This window comes from Aythya ferina (assembly GCF_964211825.1).
Source record: "Aythya ferina genome assembly, chromosome: 1".
Taxonomy (NCBI): Eukaryota; Metazoa; Chordata; class Aves; order Anseriformes; family Anatidae; genus Aythya; species Aythya ferina.
Window position 1 is genome coordinate 130,465,589 of NC_140296.1, and position 20,756 is coordinate 130,486,344.

Below are 20,756 nucleotides of genomic sequence, written 5' to 3' on the forward strand. Positions count from 1 at the left end.
CTGTTGATAGCAGGTGTAAATATAGCACAGTTATCTGTGTACTTTTATATGTGTACTTTTATCTGGAAACATATATGCTGTATCTCTGTCAGCAGGCAAAAATTTACCTGTGTTTTCATGGAAACGATCAAGTGCTGCTCTTGATTGTCATTTGTATCTCGGTTGACTCCAACTTGGACAAATGCTGTTACTCCTCCATACTTGCATTCTGCAAGTGCTTGAGAGATCTTTACTGCTACCTTTACAAAATGGAGATCCACCGATCTTCATTTGTCAAGAGCACTGCTAGATAACTGTTGCTAGAATGCAGTTCTCTGTGTCATTCTGCTGGCTGCAATGCTGACTTGAGCAACTTTTCTTTCCAGCAACTTGTTACTACTATCTAGGCCATGCCCTCAGTTCAGTTGAAATACAAAGTATAAGATCATTTGGGGACTTCATGAGCAGGCACATTTATTTACATAGAATAAGAATAATTGAAGCAGGAAATTAACAGTATTTGAATATGGATCAGATCCGTATACTGTGGCTCAGCTGCAAAAGCTCTATGAAAATATCAGCATTACTAGCACTATCTGAGGGAGTGGTACAGTATTGGGAATGAGTGAATGGCTGGAAGGAAATCTGATATCTGCTTCTGTGGCACTAACACCAAAAGATGCGTCTGTGTAGCCTTGTTCCATGTGCTTTTTCATTATTTTGCGTGTAATGTATGTAAAATGCAGCTAGAATACTAGCAATACATGTATGCATACACACAAGCATTTTAAAGCACTGTATCAAACATTGCATTAACTTTATTGTAGCCTTAACAAACTTTCTCCAAACTTTCTCAGGCTATAAGATCTCTGTGTAGTAGCAAGGATGAAATCAGTGACATCTTTCAGAGTCTATGCAGTCAGTAACTGAAGTGACACAGCAAATTAGAATCATGTCCTGAGCTGGAACAGACCTACAAGGATCATTGTGTCCAACTTCTAATTTACCAATTAGTATTGATAACATGATTGACTGTCTTCAGTTGTAGATTGGAAAATCAAAGTCAGGGTGTCTTCTTACACACAGGAAGATGCTGTGTTTGTGCCACCATGTTTTAAAGGTAGTCCCTTGTGAAGGGTAGGAATAGAGGAAATCTGTAATATGCAAATACTGCAACTGTTTCTTAGGGAGTCTTGTTTTCCATGCAATGAGTATAGCTTTAAAATGTTGAAGTATTACAGAGTAACACATGTAGTTGAGGCTGAATCTTGTATTTGAGTAATATGTGATGATAATAAAACCAAAACCCTTAAGCTTGGGGGAGAAAAAAAAGGGCTGTCATACGAAGTGACAGCATTCTGTGTCAGAAGGATTGAGACACATTAATGGAGTAAGAATACATGTATGTTGGAATTGGTCAGTGATTCAGTTATGTAGATCTGTTTGTGGCTGAAATTAACTGATCAGATACAGTTCTAATTTTAACATATATCATAACATAGACTTCCTGTTATTGATATACCTGACTGTATTGATTGAGACAAAGCCATGTTATTATTTTAAATTCCTAGTTTGTAAAGTCAAAAATCAGGCAAACTGGAACTCTCAATGTGTTAAAAATACTTGCAGTATAAAGCCTTATGAAACTAAATCACAAATTTAAAGTAGCTTCTGAATCTCTATAAAAGCATTGGTTTGTATTTTAGAGTGTGAAGTAAAAACGTTCACTTTAAGTGTGCTGTAAGTATCAATATATGTATGTATAAAACATAAATGTAGCATAGAATGGAACTTCATATAAATGGCACGCATTAAAATTTTAAAAATGATTTCTGTAGTTCTGGGAAAGCTAGCTAGTAATTCTTAATGTTACAAATGCAGGATAACTATTTTCATGGGACAAAGCAAATCTACGATATATTTAAGTTGTGCAGAATAGGTGCCATAGAATTAAACGAAAAAAATATCGCTGTACTTGTGAATCGCTGAACAGTTGATGTAGCAAGCAAAACTGAAACAGTTCTGACTGTGTTGCTGTACTGGAATTTTTCCTCTTATTGGCATGAAAAACAGTACAGAAAAGGAGTCTAGATTGTGTTGTAGTCAGGGTTTTCTGGCTACTCTCGTGACCTTCACAGCACTTTGTGCTTTGGTGCAACCATCTGGTGGAATCTTTTCTCTAGCCTTCTTCAGAGATCCATTGATGCTCCTGAAGACAAATTAGCCAAGCAGCTTTGCAGAGTCCTGTGGTGAAATATTCCGACTTTTTAATTGCTTCATAAAATGCGCATGCAGTATTTTCTTATTTGCTTATGATTGTTGACACTACTGTTACTACTGTTTACAAAGTTTGCCTCAGTTTTGAAATTCTGTAAAATAATTGAAAATCCAGAAAAATAGGAGTTTGTAGGATCTTTTAAGAGTTGTAAGAGTTTAAATAACCTTTGTATGGGTAGTAATAATCCTGAAGTGTTCATTTTCAAATCAATGTTGGGCTTTAGCTTAAGAGGATTTTTCATGCCATGTATTGCTGGAAGAACCGTGATCTTCATTTAATCTGCAGCATGTACACTATTTAGGTAGAAGCTCAGTTGCACTATACTGTTGCAAGTGCTTCAAGTATGTGAGAAGGGAATCTATCCTGTACTTTTTCTCATATACAATGGCGCTGTTTATTTTTACCATTTAACCATTCATCATGACTACAAAAACCATGATTGCACGATTTTTCTTTTACTTTTTTTTGCCTCTGCACTTAGAATTGCTGAATCCGTCACCTTTCCCCCATACATATGCTATAATATGTATAATAGATATTCCTTAGAGTATCTCTTTAGAAAATATTCCGATTTGGGGATTCATCTCCCCTGAGTATGAAAGATTTATTTTCTGTCATGTATGTCATGAAAAACTGTTACTTCTTACCTGGCCTCTTGTATAAATGTTCTCAAACAATTGCCAAAACTTAATTCTTCATTTTATTTATGAATTGGTAAAACCAATCTATGTAAATGAAAGTGGAATTGATTTTTTTTTTTTAAGAACCTAGTTGTACTTCAAAGACTTATGCTTTATTCTATGCTATATTTATGAGACATTTATCAGTCTTGCAGAAGTACAATTAGGTTTACACTGTGCTTCAGGATCAAACTGCATTCAGATGTAACAATAAACCCTAGAATTTGGAGGAAAATATTCCTTTATTTTTTATTAGCTAATAAGAGTAAAATTACGGTGCTCTGCTGCCTCCCAAAAGTTGACCAATAACACAAATACATAACGTTTTGATCATTAATTAATACTATTTTGGGATGCAGATCTATGGGGGAAAAGTATTTTTACATTTTTAGAATCTCGACTTTTACTATACTATTGGTATATGAAGATGAATGGTTACACAGTGCTTAGTAAGCCTGAAGGTACGTTTGGCCCAATGTAACTGCTTTGCTTGTATTCCAGGGGAATTACCAGTTCACTGCATGTTTATTGGCATCCAGCAGTGGTTGATAAGCACTTGATATGCTTATGCATATAGGTTGATATGTTTTGTTTTATTTTTTTTTACTCATAACAGGAATTTCCGTTTTTTACCTTGACGGCCTTTCCACCAGGCTTCCTTGTCCATGTTGGAGGTGTTGTCAGTGCGCGTTCTGTGAAGCTCTTGGATCGCATTCACAATCCTGGTATGTTGACACAAATCTTGCCCAAGTCCAATTGCAATACTTATAATCTTTGAAACTCTATAGAATACCAGTATTATTATAGATGCAGATCTCTTCTAACAGTGTATATTAAAAGCAATAATTTAAGCATGAACAATTATAGTCATTCAGAGGGTATGTCTTCAGTGAGAAATCTCTCAGCAAGTTAATGAAATTATAAAGTACTTTGAATCCAGTAACTTTACCAAGAACTGTCTCTGAATTGTTGAGGGTTTAATTAATTTTTGTCTACTTCCAAATATTTAAACAGTTGTCCATTCAAATGAAAATCAAATTAAATGCTTGAAATGTTTTCTAACTTTCAGCTCCTTGCAAATCTTAAGGACTGATTGCAACAGTTTAGCTCAATATGTGTTTTTTTTTTTAACCTCAGGTGATAACACCTTTACAGTGTTGTTTCTGTTCTTACTTAAAAACATATACATAACAATCCTTTAATATTTTAATTTATTATTTACAAGGGAACTCCAATAATAGAAAGTGTATTTTGCATGTCCTAGTTCTGAAATCAGAATTAAGTGGCTGCTGACTCTGTTATATTCATCGAGACAAGCAGAGATACTATTTAAAAAGCAGGACTTAACAAGTGCGTTTAAAATGCAGACAGATGAGAGACAAAAATAGCACCGATAGTGGTTTTGCATGCACTGGCCAGGAGTAATAAAACAAAATTCGTGCAAATGCATCTTAAAAAAAAAAAATAATAATTCTTTTTATTTCCTATTTTCTTTTTATTGCTCTAAGGCAAGTAATTCTTGAAGCAGGTAGATTGTTACTGCAGTAAACTGACAGCATAAAATAAAATCACAGACTTAATTTGTATTCGAGAAAACTACGTCAGGGTTTTTTTTTTTTAAAGCATCTCAGTACATACCACTGTTCTTTTTTTCCTGTTTTTAAGATGTTATTTATAAAAATGTAGAGAAAATTAAGATAAATGTCAACATATAATTTGTGTCCTTTTTTTGCCACAAAGTTGTCATAGACTTCTGTATTTTTGACACAATACAGATCACTTACATGAAATTTGCTATGTGATAAATTTAAGACAAAATGGAAAAAAAAATTGTTTATGCTCAGGAGTTTTCCAAAATGATATCTTCCATTATGTACTCTTATTTCTTGCCTACTGAGTGAAAGCAGGATGAGAAATAATAGAAGTAGAGATGCATATTTGCACAATTAAGTGACATTTTGCATTTTTTTTGTGGGATTTATAGATTGCTCCTGACAAGTGAATGTAAGATGCATGGTACTTCTAACTCATTGTATTTCAAAACAATGAAAACTAAAAAAGGAGAATAAAGGGACATGGTGATGGAGGGGAAGGTGAAGTAGTAAGAAAAAAAATCTTATGCAGTGATGGTCATACTAAGCATTTGAATCAAGTTTGTAAAGTATTAAAGGACTCATATAAGCTGGCAAGTGAATATGCAGGAAAATATAGAAGAGGAAAGAACAATAAAAGAGGTTGTTTGAGAACATAATGATTACACAATAATTGCTGTATGCTGTACACTTTGATCACGCCTAGTGCTAGATTGCTATAGCATGCTCCTTTTTTCCCTTTCTATTTCAGCCTCTTATTAACTCTGCTGTCTGTGTCTTTCCAGTTCCTGTGGAGTGGTGTTGTCAATTGTGTTCTTGTTGGTAGTTTTTTTTCACTATTCTGCTCCTATAACTGATCTACTAATTTGCTGTTTTGAACTCAGCCTTTGTCGGAATTATGGGTAACACAAGATCATACAAACTGCTAGACTGGAATAGTTTCAATTCAGGTATTTTACTAGTCATTTGGTACTACATACGCTGACAGAAATTATGGCAGCTCAGTGAAGTTCTTAGAAATGCTCTAGGATATTCATTAGGTTAATGCTTCAAATTTAAATCTGTTTAAGCATCAAATTCCACAATGTATTACTTTTTAATGTTGTTAAAGGCTTTTTTTAAAATTGCAAAACATCGTTTTAGTAAAAAATAGCATTACTAAGATTATAATAATATCTGAAAAGCTGAATACTCATGTTCTTAGCTTTCAGCCAAGTGTTTGGAAAACAAGTAAGTTAGAGAAAGAGAACGGGTTTGGGTTCTGATTTATATAGTTGGAATCATGTCAGGTGTGATTTTTTTTTTTTTTTTTTTTTTTGCATGAGCTTGACATTTCTTCAACAATGGCTGTACTTCTGTCTGTTTCAGGAAATCAATGAGTATGTTTATTGTAAATTTTAGAGATAAATAGACTGAGTGAGTGAAAAATAGACAAAATTTACTAAGAGGACAAGCTGCTTAAAGAGGATGGTATATAGTCCAGAATTTGTTGGTTCATAATTCCTGTATTGTAAAATGCATTTAGCTTGCAGGCCTTACAACATAATTATTGGAATTTCTAAAATCACTTCAAAACTTAATGTCAAAAAAGCCCCACTGTTCTATTTTTTTTATGTGCAGTTTTAGGAATCAAAATGTGTACAGCTGCAGAGAAAATGGAAGAGCTGATGGTACAGTTTGCATAAAAGCTGTATAGAATACTGGTCTCTTCTGGCAAGAAATGAGGATCATTCTCCCCACTGTTTTTCTTTGGAAACAAAATACTTTGGAAGAAGCAGAGGCATAACTTCTCTCTATGTAGTGTCAAAGTCAGCAGAGCTTGCCAAATAGTAAAGTTTTTAAAGCTGACACAGCAAAAGGGTAGAAAGCTGACCTCTGTGTTTTTTTCTTCTCAGAATCAAACTTGCCTTGCTGTTACTGCACTGTTGCAGTATGTATATCACATGCTTTTGGAAATTATCTGCAGTCATACTTTAAACTTTGGTTTACTTTGGTATACTATCTGTATACATTTTTCATCTTATAAACAGTTCAATTACAGTTAGTATGTGAAACAGCTTATTTTTGTGTCCTTGTTCCTTGCCACATTACATGTTCTGGAAAATTAGAACTGAGAGTTCATTTTATAAATTTGTCTGTTCTCAAACAGTCTTTTGAACTGAATTTCAATTTCCATATGCAAATAACATTATGGAATTTCCAGATTTATTATTGGTGTATCAAAGCCTGATCTAAAGTGTTTAAAGGTGTAGAAATTTCACATCTTTTATGCTACCTTGAAAAGTTTGAATTAGTTGTTGCTTCTTTGATATAGTGTTTAGGGGGATGTTACGATGGAAAAACTTACGAGAATAATGGAGTAACTGAGTTGTTCAGACACTTTCTAGCCTACGTTAAGCTAGGCTAGAAAGTGATCCAGAAATGTAAGCCTTTGAAGCTAAGGGAAAGCTAGTCTTGAATTCATTTCTTGATGAATTATCCAAAACAGCAGTCTAAATTGTTTAGAGATAACAGAAAAGAGAAGGCATATGTCTGTTACATGCATTTTATACCTTGAAGTGGTGATTATACAAGAATTTTGGATTAGAGAGGCCTAAATCAAAGTCTAATTTTAGAGTTCATACCTCTCTTAAGAACTGTCAGCATTTCTGTTGCCTTGAACATGGGTCAGCAGTGCTCTGCTGGCAGTCTTGATTTATCGTACTGGTCAGGGACTGAGCAGGTCATGCCTCATATTCCTGGAAGTATGTTTTCTTTTCATTCATTGGTGTGTTGCTGAACAAGAAGGGAGGAAAAAGGCAATAGATCAGGTGTTGTATATCAAGGTTGGATGTGGTGCTTAGGGACATGTTTTAGTGGGTGATATTGGTGGTAGGAGGAACGGTTGGAGGTCTTTTCCAACTGTTACGAATCTATATGTGCAATGGATAATGAGTTTTGTAGTAGAGCTTAGGTTACATGCATTAATCCCGTCTTAGATTGAAATAAAGAATGTGCTATGTAAATCTGCTACTACTGAGAAATGACTGCAGGAGATTTCTGTTCATCTCCCCCCTTCTAGAGCTCGCTTACTTGCTCTGTTGTTGCTTGCTAATACTTGGCCTGAAGGAGAGCAGAGAGGTTTTTTTTTTTTTTTTTTTTTTTTTAAATACAGATTAAGAAAAACATTACTACATGTTTACATTGCATTCCTTTCAGCAAGAATGCAACCAACAACCACAAGTAGGCTAAAATTACTTTCCTTTTTCTAAGTGTTCAGACTTCATTTAAGCTTGTCAGGTAACTTGTGTACAGACACTGAAGAATATGGAAGGATATTCCCTTTTTCTTTTTCTTTTTTTTTATTTTTTAAATGAGGCTTTTTTGTGTAAGATACAACAACAGTATCTGATGGTGAAAAGTTGCGGAGATTTGAGAATGCATTAAAATCAAATGTGGGAGTACAGGCTGATTGTTGGATGAAGGGAAAAAAAACTACCTAAACATCTGGGAATTGTATATAGTTCAGTGACATAATTGTTTAAATGTTTGTAAAGATTTCAAAAGATGATGATCAAGATGAACCTGCAAAGTAGAAGTAGAGAGGTAAGGGCACAAATTCTTAGAAAAGAGGGCACATAATACAATGGAAGAAATCCTGTGGTGCTGTCACTGGAACAGGGTGCTGAAGATACACTGTAAATATAAAAATGTGGAAGGAAACCTGAGTCCACAAGATGTTGTTACTTTCTCATCAAAGTTAAATGTAAAGAAGGAAGGCTTCTTAGCAAGTAAGAGGTACTCGTTGAATAGAGACCCTTTTTGCATACAACTGTTTCATAGACTAACATACTCAGTGTGCTTAAATCCATTTTTAACCTCCTCATTCAGGGAGCTGCTCTAACAGTGCTTCTTTGGCTCCAGTAGTCAGAAACATGGAAGGAGAAAAAATGTTTAATAAAATTCCCAAGGATCTCCTGAGTGGTTTGTGTGTTATTCCAGACTTGCTGTTGGAGTGTGAAATTCTCCAGAATGATAGTTTTGTGTGGGGGGAAATGTAAGAGGAAAGCCTGAAAACATTTTGGTTCCGAAACTGAATGCTTTTCTTTACAGAAAGACAAACATACGGTGAATGTGCAAATTACATTTCATACTGCTGCTTTCTGGGACGTAAATGTGGCATACTTATAGAATCATAGAATCATAGAATATCCTGTGTTGGAAGGGACCCTTAAGGATCATCAAGTCCAACTCTTGACACCGCACAGGTCTACCCAAAAGTTCAGACCATGTGCCTAAGTGCACAGTCCAATCTCTTCTTAAATTCAGACAGGCTCGGTGCAGTGACCACTTCCCTGGGGAGCCTGTTCCAGTGTGCAACCACCCTCTCTGTGAAGAACCCCCTCCTGATGTCAAGCCTAAATTTCCCCTGCCTCAGCTTAACCCCGTTCCCGCAGGTACTTGAAAGAATGCAGTAGAAAATGTCAGAATGTTTCTGTTAGTGTGTAATACGGCTGCTGTTAGAACAAGCAGGCAAGACAGAATGTTCAGCTTGACCTCTAGCTGTTTCCAGAAGAATCTCCAGATTGACTTACACGTCATGATATGATAATGGACAAGGCGGATGTCAGAAGGTTTTCTGAACAGGAGGAGGAGTAGTAAAAGCTACATGATACCTGAATGGATCTTTAGCTTTTCACAGTTTATTAGTATGTCTATTAGTATATGATGTTTTTCAGTACTACTTTCCTCTACTTTTTTGCAAACATTTCAGAGGAGTGAGTAATTCCAAATATTTTTATAGTTAATGTGAATGGTTTTTGAATGCTCTTTTGAAGTAGGTATACCCTTAACTTACCCTTAAATTAATGAAATAATTTTTTGGGGGGATTGTGTGTTATTTTTCATTTAGAGAGTTTTGAGTAGATTCAAACTGAACAAAGTAACTGAACAAAGGCTGATCATTGTCAGTGTAGAATTTGTCTTTGAGCTTTTAGTGTGCACTTGCAGCCCAGAAGGCCAACTGTATCCTGGGCTGCATCAACAGAGGTTTGCCTGCAGGCGAGGGAGTGGGTCCCCTCCAGGTCCCCTCTACTCTGTCCTTGTGAGGCCCCACTTGGAGTGCTGCATCCAGGTCTGGGGCCCCCAACACCACAAAGATGTGGTCATGTTAGAGTGGGTCCACAGGAGGGCTGTGAAGATATCAGGGGGCTGAAGCACCTCTCATATGAAAAAAGTCTGAGAGGGCTGGGGATGTTCAGCCTGGGAAAGAGAAGGCTATGGGGAGACCTCATTGCAGCCTACCAGTACTTTCAGAGGATTTACACGTGTGAGTTTTTACACATGCAGATAGTGTTATAGGACAAGGAGGAATGGTTTTAAACTAAAAGAGAGGAGATTTAGAGTAGATCGTAGGAGGAAATGTTCCACTCAGAGGGTGGTGAGGCACTGGAAACAGGTTGCCCCGAGAAGCTTTGTATGCCGTGTCCCTAGGGGTATTCAAGGCCAAATTAGATGGGGCTTTGGACAGCCTTATCAAGTGGGAGGCCTCCTTACCCATTGTGGTGGGGTTGTAACAAGATGGTCTTTAAGGTCCCTTCCAACCCAAGCCATTTTACTGATTTTTATTTGCAGAAATATTTTTAGTGTTTTTTGTAAGTTCTGAGATTTTGCCTCTATTAGTTGGGGTCTCGAGGTCCTGAACTTGCTCCAAAAGTAACTGTAGGAAAGACTCACTGGATGTAGAAATTTAGAGATGGCTCTTCTGCTAGCTTGTCTTTAAAATCAAACAAAAAAAATGGTTGTGAGTGTATAGAAATGATGTATGCACAGGTTCTGTGTATGTAATGCATAAAAGCATGAGGAATGTGAACAAGGAATGGGAAATGCAGAGACAGTATTCCTGCCAAATAATGTAATCTTGTTTCTACAATTGTACAGTGAGGTAGATTGTCTGCATGGCAGTCAACAAGAAAGCGGCAATCCTGTCTGTGAACAGCTGTGTTTGTTGAGAGATTAATATTTTTGTTTGAAACTCTGTATTTTTCTTCCAATGATTGTTAGATACAGTAATATTCTTGCTTAATTTAAGGTTCCAAATAGTTAGGCTTGTTTAAAACTTTAGAACATACCTGTAGGTCAGTTTGTGATACTAGTTGTAAAATAGGCAGCCTTGTTTTAAAAACCCTTGACTTGTTACAGCTGAGTAACGAGCTCAGGTAATCTCCAGCTTTGGGTAGTAGTTTCTTTATTACCTATCAGCTTGTCAAAATGGCAGACTTTGCAATTGTTAGTATAGTAGGAACAGTTAAAACATTCCTATATCATACTTAATGTCCCATTCATTTTGTTATCAGAAGAACCTTATGCACAATTATAAGGACTTCACCATTATAGGAAGAATGACTGATTGAGATAATAACTAAAAACTAGAGTGACAGACAGAAGCCTGGCTCACTAATTTTCCAGAGACAAAATAATTCTGGTATTAACATTTTATTATGTCTGGGCAACTAAAGAAGTATACTATAGTGCTAAGGAAATATGGTGAGGATGATTTTTTTTTTCTAAATAGTTTAATTTTAGGTTTAATTTTTAATATGTATATATAACAACATTTTTTAAATCTTCAAATGCAGCATATTTTGTCAGTTCATTTTAGTTGTTACATGATGATTTTCTTTCATTGTAAACCAAATTATTATTGCCATGTTGGTGGTATTACAGACTTTTTTTTTTAAATGATGCTATTTTGTAGCTTGTGTTACTGCTATCAAACCTCCACCTGCAATTTAAAGGAGGAGTTAAAAGGCCGTGTCACCATCATGGATGCTGGTAGTATTTTTCAGCAGATTTGGTTGAACCAGTTTATGGAAAACTGTTTCCTCAAAGACTATGTGCAATGTCTAGAAAAGTTTAAATTGTGCTGTGGTCTGTCCAAGTGGTTCTTGCTTGCTTATTCCTGATACCAATCATAGATACTTTGCAGTGCGTGACTGATAGACAAAGTGTAGAACAATGGGGGCTTGGCTTTTGTCATTGTGAAAATCCAGGTACTTAATTTTTTCTCATGTGGGACATTGTTTAGATTTACGAGGTTGAATTAGCGTAGGTTACACACTGGTTCATATAAAATATTTGTATTTTGTGATGTCATTTGTGAGATTTAGAAGATGCTAACCTTCAGGTATCTGAGTGCTTCACCCATTACAAGGATTATTTGTTTGAGATTAGGAACGTGTTAAGAATGTCTCAAGGCTTGGTGTTAGGGATGTCAGCAATGTGAGGTTGCTTATGATCATAAGGCTGAGAGAGTTAGCTCTTTGGAAGTTAAGGCAGGATTCCAAGTGCCAAACTTCTGAAGTATGATTTGTATCATTGTTTTTTAGGGGTATGACAATTAAAACATCTTGATTCATTTTAGAATTCCTGGATGGAAGCGTAATTCTATACATTCCTTTCTGAATTACAAATATATTCACCCTTATCAGAGAAACAGGAATTACAGAGACACTTATTTCTGTTTTCTAGTTAAAGCAACTTCTCTTTTTTTTTTTTTTTCTTACAAAAGAAAAAAACGTGTTCTCCAGTCTTCTAGCAATAATGTAGGGGGTTTTAATGGAATTTGGAGTATAAGAAAATTCAGGAGTTGTGGGAATGTAAGAAAGTGAAACGCTGTTTTTTCCTCATCTAGAGGTGTATCTTGGTATTAAACACTCCAACAGTGAGTTGTCACTAAAAGCAGTGATCCTACTTTTCTGCACAATTTCTGCCATGTGGTCCTGCAGTCTTCTGGTGATCATGTGCTTGCAGAGTGAGTCACTTTGCCTGACTAACCTGATAGAAGACAAGCCATGCAAATGAATGGTTGTGTTCGATCAGCCAGCTGAAATACTGGCTGTAAATGCATCCTGTAAATGCATGAAGGCTGGATGCGATTCTAATCCTTGATCTTAATGCTGCATCTTCAATAATTGAAGAACTTCCTCAACATCACCGTTTATACCTGCTTTTCTTCTCATTCAGCAGGTTGGGCTTGAGAAATGAGAGAGGTGCTTTCTGACCTCATTTCATAGGTTGGCAGGAAAGCACTCACAGTACTATTCTCTAGCCTGGATGTTTTGTCTGTAGGAGTAAGTGTACCATTTCTCTTTGGCATTTATGCACTGATTTTTGCTTTTCTGGTCTATTTTAGTTTCTATTTGATACATCACAGTAATTGATTTCCTTCAGTTTCTATATCATAATAAAAGTTCTTCATTTTCACATCTTTTGGTCTTAAACATAGGGAGCAATTTAAAGAGGGGAAAAAAGGTGTTGGAGTGCCATTGAGAATCTTTAAGTTGTAGATTAGTCTTGGTGTTTTGTAGGATTACTTATTTGCTACCCAGGTTGTATGTTTAAAATTTACTGACAAGAGGCTTTTTGTACACCTACTGTTAAATATTTTAAAGAGGTGATAAATACTGTTATCTATGGGATGACCAGAGAGGTTCAAATTAGACTTGTAGGTCAGGGAGCTTCTACACAAAGGAGTCTCTTAAATAATAAATAAATAACATAAAATAAAAATAAATAAACACCTCTCTTCCCACAACAAAACCAACCCGCACCCAGAAAACAAAACAAGCAAACAAAAAAACCATTCGCTCCTGTATAAGCAGACTAATAGGTTTTAATAGAAACGGGTTTAGAATGAAGGAATAAGGAAGCTCAGTTTGCAGTATAAAAGCATGGTAACTATGCCCATTCCTGCAACTTTGAGGATGTTAAGAATGAGGCCCAGGATGTCTCGGGATTCAGCTTTAATACAGTAACTCTTGAGTACAATCTGTGTAATTCAGAAATCGTTCTTCTTAGTTTTTCTTCAAGTTTTAAAAAATCTGTAGGGACCTTGCCTAGTGCAGATTATGGCTAAATCTTGAAAGACCTTGAAGGAGGACCTCTAGGAAATAACTTTGGAAAGATGCAGGTGTTTTCTGATTTGGAGGAAGCAAGTATGCCAGGTGAAAGAGGTTGGCTGTATTGTTAACGGGACAACATGCTGTCTAATAGAAGTCAACCTTATATTTTGATGGCAAGAAATAAGGTGGCTTAGGGAACTGGCCAAAAGAAACACCTGGGGCACCAAATAAATGCAATGTTTGTAACTACTGGAGTTGTTTAATAACGTAAGTTTGGAAGGTTTCAGCTGAAGGAGCTTGGAGTTGGCACAATTTTTATAGAGTACTGTACTGTTCACAGCATTGTTTCTCAAGTCTTCAACTCCAGAAACAGTAGAGTTTGCTTCCACTTTGTTATAAATACGCCAATTTTTAAATGTTAATGAAAGTAGGTTTAATATTCAGTCTTTAGTTTCCAACAAAAGGCGTATATTAGCAGTGTAATTTTTGCAGACTCTTTTGCTTGGAGGTTAGATAAACCTTGCTATAAACTTCTTGATAGATTTGCTAGAAAAGCTTGTGATTGAGTGCTATGTATGCTTGCCTTTTTGCTTCCACCTAGAATCCAGGGCCATTACTTTCTGTAACCATTTCAGTGAGCTGCCATAGTTTTCAGTCTGTACTGTCACCTGATCCAAGCATGCGCCAAAATACCCACCGTTTCTGGCTACTGTCTGCTGAATCTGCTTTGCAAACCCTTAGTTCTTAAGCTTTTGCCATAGCAAAAAACAGCAACAGACACTCTTATGGAGTGTACTGGACACATGCCATCCTGCTTCCCTAACTCCTCTAATTGTTTATGTAGATCCTTAGCTTTACTAAACTTGTAAATGCTACAGTGGCATCCCCATGTGAAATTGTGTGGCTCGTGTCAAAAAAAGGCTGCTTGTGAAAATATTTGTCAGAAGAATATGAATGCTACACATTGCACTGCATTCAGTGTTTTGTATCAATTTATTACTGCAATGTCATGGTGTTTGATCTTAATTGTAGACAATCATTTTGTATTTTAATATTCAAAGGTAAGTTCATGTAAACTGTGTGTGAATGTACAGTATTAATATATAAACATACTGATTCACATTTGGCCTCTGGAAGTGAAAAAATAGTGACTCAGTTAAATGTCTTAAAGGAGACTGAGTCCTCTGCTTACAAGCATTTGTTTATGCATGACTACAATATAAATTTTGAACTTGCACAATGAGAATTTGTTGGATTTTTTGAAAGATATTGGGTCTGATCTTGTGAACATTTGAAGACAATGGCTGGAAAATGGTTATCTTTAATAAGAATGAAAATGATCAATTATATTACTGTAGTTCAATAATTTTGTTACTTCTGTTGTTGAACAGATTTCCAGTAAAGGGTTAAATGTTACCTGAGCAAGGCATAGTGTTGAGCAACCTCACAACAATATGATATGATTCCATTATGATAAGTCATCCTCGTAGATAGGCTAGGTGAGAAAATTGCGTTAACTCTTAGGAACTTGTTCCTAAACTTTGATTTAAATGATAAATTTCTTGTGGAGGAAAGTTTACATGTTTTCAATAGAATTTGGGACCCGTCACTTCTATCTCTGCCATTTCTGATCCCATTAAGCATATCTGTTCCATTTCAACACTTCATTCTCTTTCAGTTTTTCCTGTCAGACCACGTTCTTTTTTGGTGTCATCTTCTGGCTTGTAATCTTATTCTTTATTCCACAGCACTTTCCCTGTTCATCCCCAGTTGCTTCACCTGTTGCTCACTTTCAACTCCTTCGTCATAACATCATTTCCTTTGCACTTTTTGTCATAGGAAGGTCATTAGCAGTATTTGCCAAATGGTACCTAATGGTGTGAAGAGAAAACATGATATAATATAAAACAGTTTTCCTTTGCTTAAGTCTCTATTTATGTCTGGAAAAAAGATTGCAAGACTCCTGTTACATCTCCATTTTAGGTTTTTCTGTGAAGTGCAAATATTTGTGTGGCTGTTCCATCCATGATTGTAGCCACCAGCCTGTGGTCAAGTCTAACTGAGCAATAATTGTTTAGTATAGTCAGTATACTTCTTTTCCTACTACTTACACCTTTCTCTTATAGACAGAAACACACATCAATAAACAAACTTCTTGTCTGTGACTGGATGGGGAAGGAAAATTTTCTCCTGAGATCCATGTGTCTTCCACCATGAAGAGTTAGTGACAATATTTACAGAATCTGCTTGTGGTCTCACATCTTCCATGCAGCTCCCTGTTTTATCAGACCTTGTAGGTTTTGCCTTAAAATGGGTTTCCAAAGTTCCTCTGTGCACTAGCACTAGTACCATCAGCTGGTTGCAGCAAGGACAGTCTCTGTTCTGACTCAGAGATGCACATGCAAAAGACAACATTTTTGTCTCCTGCTTTCCTTTGTGTACCACAAATTGTTCGCCTAGCTGAGCTTGGGAACTCAAACGCTGTGATGTGATGGGCTACTTCCGCATGATTCTCAGCTCTTAAAAGCTGAAAAGTTTGAGACCTCAATAGCAAGTACCCCAACCGTCTGAGTCAGGATTACTGTATATATAACCTTGAGCATTTGATTTTTCCCAGTTGGCAAAAGTCCTTTCAGCAGTGGTTTTGCTTTGAGGAACAGCAAAGTATAGTGCCTAGAGATTCTGCTAGGAATATATTGAAACCTGGTGAAGGTGAACTCACCTATAATGGAACATGATACAGTTCATGAAAATGCTTAGTCTGTTTTGTGTTGTGGTGTGTATGTTTCTGTCTCAGCTCTTAGGAGGGTTTTCCACAATCATCAATGCGTTTTTTTGTTCTTAAAGCCAAGTTTGGATAAACCTGATTCCGCACACTGAAGTTTGCTCTTAGTACAATGCTATGAGTACACATGTATTAACATGTAAAGTTACATATGGTTGAATATACAAACCTCTCTGCTTTTTTAATTATTAGAAAATGTTCACTAGTTTATTTTAGAAGCTGAAAGTCCAGTTCCATATCAAAAACTGAGGTAAATTCATGGATGAATACGTATTGCTGTACAATACTTCTGCTTCAGTAAATTTCAAAGTATCTGTATATCTACATCTTCCATTTTTGTTTGCATGTTGTCAGAGAACTTAGTGTATGATATGTGATTATCATACACTATACTTAGAAACATTCCTAATAGTAACAAAGTGCAAAAGTGGTTCCCAATGAATCTCAGACTTTGGCATTGATATTTTAAATAATGATTTAGCAAGGAGATCTCAAGGGCTGGATGTATCCATGCAAAATTGAGTTGATCTCAGAGAAAATGTACATGAATCCATCTGTTCAGATCCCTTTGCAGCATCTGAGTGCCTACTGTTTATTACTGTTTTTCCTCTTATTTTATGTATGAACAATTACCATAGTTCTTAACTAAGTTCATTCGTACACATAAGCCATTTTGAAAGAAGAAACACTTCACAAACTCCAGTTTTAAGCTATTGTACCTGTTTACTTACGTGTAAAAATTTACAGGAGGAGAGCTTTAGTTCTCGGAAACTTACTGCTGAATGACTTACTCTAGTAGCGCTTTTCTTTGCGTTTTTAATACAGTTTTCAGGAAAAGCAGCTAGGATGTATTTTAAGATATGCTTCAAAGACAATAAGGTAATTACATAAAGACTCCATTTTGGGGAAAAAAACAAAAAAGTATAGTCACCAGGATACTGAACCAAAAAATGAATAAATTGGTGAATGTCAGCATACATCTTGGACTTCTTAATGTTGTTAATTTAGAAATGTTGTTAATTTAGAAGTAGTTGCAAATAAGTATGGTTTCTATAAGTTAGAAGTACTGAAATGAGCCACAGAACACTGTGTGTTTGACTAGCGATATAATCTTGAACAAATATTTTTAAAATCTGATGAGCAGGACTTCAGATTGCAGTAGCAAAAACTGCTCAGGTTATTTTAAAGATGTCAGATGTACACTTATGTAAAATATTATTACTATAAATACCGTTTCATTACTGCTGCTAGTAGTTTTTCCATATTACAGAAGGTCTGTGATGCAAATAACATTCTCCTCATACGTTGTTGGAAACTGACAGTCTGATCTTAGAGTAGGTAAAGATTGGAACCATGTCTACAATACTTCGATGTCGGTTGTCATATGGACAACAAGAACACAGTAACTTGTCAGAACCAGTTCCATGGATGATTTAAAAAACAAAACAAAACAAAACAAAACAAAAAAAAAAAAAAAGGAAAAAAATTAATGAAACTGTCCCGTTGGTGTTTGCTCAATACTTGAAGTGTGACAGCTAGGAAATAGAAAGTTGTCAGATAAAATGCTTGAATATAAAAAATTCAAACTTACAGATTAATTGCATGAAACTTTATGTTGACGGAGTGCAGAATAGTGAACTGATTTATGCTTTGTCTTTCAGATGAACCAGAGACACGAGATGCATGGTGGGCAGAAATCAGACAAGAAATAAAATCCCATGCCAAGGCATTGGGTTGTCATGCTGTAGTGGGCTACAGTGAATCAACTAGCATTTGGTAAATCATGATGATGATTTGATTTTCAAAATGCCACAGAAAATTTGTTTCTTCTGCAGTGGATTACAAATGATAAGCTATTTCAACACCGTTGTTGTTACTGTCTAGCATGCAGACTTTGAAGAGTTTGTTGAATTAATGTAGATATTGGTATTGTGCTTAAAAAGCTAAACAAGTTGTCAGATTTTCTTTTTGTTAAGAGGTGTTTTTTGTTTTTTTACTGGATTTTCATTTGTGCTCTAATAAGCATTTTATTGTTCTACTTTCTTTCCTTTTTTTTTTTTTGAAACCTGCATGTTTGTTTTTGTAGTAACAATTTATCTATGAAATTTTCTAAACTTAATCTACCTAAACACTTAAGACTGTTCCTAAAAGTATGTGTATTGCAGTTTCAGTATTGGATTAAAACTGGCAGACTGGTACTTAAATGGTTAACTTCAAACTTAAGACACAAGCTCTTTACTAAGAATGTATTAATTGTACATTAAATGCAAATGTGCTGCCTGATGGATCAAGATAGATTGGTACTTCAGGTGTCAATTTTGGCTTTCTAGAAAATGCATGTCGTTATTTTTCTCAGAATGCTACAGTACTGTTCAACATGTTAAGCTGCAGCTCTGCAGTAGTCATTCTGAAGCACAGGGTTAGGAAGCGATTAAGTTCCCCAGACCTGCATCCAACTCAAGGCAAAATTCCAGTGTCTTGCTGTATTCCCCTTGGCAAAGACCATTCCAATCTTGGGTGTTTTGTGGCTTAATAACAAAATGTGAGAAGCTTGGAGATGAGGAGTAATAACTGGGGATTTATTTAATTACTCCTCTTTCTCTCTGGCCCAAGAACGTTTTTTGTCTAGTTATACCTTGGGAAAGTAATCTGTGGAGAATTCCTCTTGGGGCTGAGTGAATCTGAAAAATGCTTTGGTTCACTAGTTGTTTGAGTTGCTCTAGGAATGTAACTGAAGCAGACTTGGATTACTAAATTTATTTTCTGTCTAGTTCATTATGCCTAAATACTACAAAGAAAAAGTAATAGTAATTTGCATTTTAAAGAGATAAGGAGGAAAAAGTTTTGCTTTGTTTTGCAACTGGTAAGTTGAAGAAAAACAAAACTTGAGAACAGTTTTTGGAAGTTAAGTACTTGCTTTCCTGTGTAACTACTCCACTAGCACTTAGTATACAGACAAGGCCGGGTTTCTTTTCCTTGCGTTGTTTTATCTGGTTGTCTTTTTTTTGGTGTATTAAAGACTTTATTTACCTCATATATGTAGTTTTCAAGTTTTAACCCTTGTGGATGGATTTACACTAAAAATAGAAAAAAACATGCCTTTGGTCATTAGTCTCCCTATAAAAAAGCATGAATATTTGGGGGATTTTTTTAACTATGGGGAAACAGTGTACAGAGGTAACCTAATAACTGACTGCTTATTTCATGCTTTCCTTTTCTTTAGAAATTTAATGTAGTTAAAACTTAAAAATGCTGTAAGCATAAAACTTAAAATTAGAGTTTCTATGCTTACTTGTCAATTCACTTTAATTCCATGCTTAAAGAGCAAAGGTCTTTTCTGTAAGTACTGGTCTGCTAGATATTGTATAAGAAAAATTATTCAGAAAATAAATGACAACTAAGAAGGAAAATATATCGTGAGAAAATGCGGGAAAGCTTTTCTCCATATTTTTCCAACATAGTATTTTATGTACTTAGAGTTATCAATTTGTTTCTTATTTAACAATTTCAAAAATACTAAAAGCTTTGTGATCATGCTTTGCACTTCTGCAAGCTTTAACTCTGCTAAATCAGGAATATGGTCAGTTACATTACACGCTACATGTACCATTACTATAGTTTGTAGTTAAATTTTACTGTTCTGCTACTTTTTATACTCCAAGAAGCATCCTTGTCAGTGTTGTATGGTAGCTGCATTTTGAGAGTGAATCTCTGTAAGATGATGAGGCTCTCAACTTCCAGCTTATTTAATTCTTTAAAGCCTTTTTTTTTAACGGATGTTGCTTTACTTTGGTTGGTTGACTGGATTTCTATGCTTTATTAACTATAGTATTGAAAACCATTATTATACCTGGTTAACATTTGTGATACTGTAGCATATTCTTTATAATCTTGTGCAAACCTCTGTAGTCTTTAAGTCCTTCTGCGTCTTACTGATACAATGGTTTAAATAACACAAGAGGATTGTGTGTAAGGTTTAATGGATAAAATTGCACAAATGCATAAAATTAATAGCCATATTTAATTCACTGAGACTTAAGTACAAGCCTTTTAACCTAATAGTTTTATTTTAAAGTGGCACTAACTAGTAGGAATTCACTTTGTTGTAATTCTTTTCTCTTATAGTGAAGAGGTCTGTATTTTGTCCGCGTCTGGCACAGCAGCTGTACTGAACCCTAGGTTTCTTCAGGATGGCACCATGGAAGGCTGTTTGGAACAAAGGTTGTCATGGCAGCCTGGCTTCTTTTCCATAGGGTCAGAGAAGGGAGAGGTTGATTTTTTTCCTCAGAGCCAAGATAGTTCTTCTCTATTAGGGTAGGTTACAGTGTTACAGTGCAGGATGCGGGACCAACCACTTTACTGCTTTTCACTAACAACAACAACAACAGAAGTAATGGAACTCTGCAGCAAATTATATATTCTGTTTTTTATTTCTAACAGTCTGAATAAGGTAACACATTTGATACTAACCACAGATAACTTAATGTTTTTCTTTGGCACTCCTCAGGTATCTTTCTCAACTTTATATCTCACTAAAAAAAAAACAAAAAAAAAAAAACA

General features: G+C 35.6%; 1 protein-coding gene across 26 annotated transcripts in view; it reads left to right on the forward strand.

The window, feature by feature from the left end:
• C2CD5 (C2 calcium dependent domain containing 5) overlaps positions 1–20,756 on the forward strand; it is a 72,252-nt gene that overhangs the window by 21,058 nt on the left and 30,438 nt on the right. For 10 of the 26 annotated variants that reach the window (XR_014698409.1, XR_014698410.1, XM_084537563.1 and 7 more), the window contains 4 exons: positions 3,554–3,662; positions 5,414–5,479; positions 17,858–17,972; positions 20,322–20,510. Coding sequence is in view for 24 of the 26 variants with exons in the window: in XM_084537563.1 (XP_084393689.1) it covers positions 3,554–3,662; positions 5,414–5,479; positions 17,858–17,972; positions 20,322–20,510 (479 nt within the window). In the remaining 2 variants the exon portion in view is untranslated. The remainder of the gene's footprint in view (positions 1–3,553; positions 3,663–5,413; positions 5,480–17,857; positions 17,973–20,321; positions 20,511–20,756) is intronic. The other 16 variants (XM_084537570.1, XM_084537584.1, XM_084537568.1 and 13 more) reach the window with 4 other exon arrangements.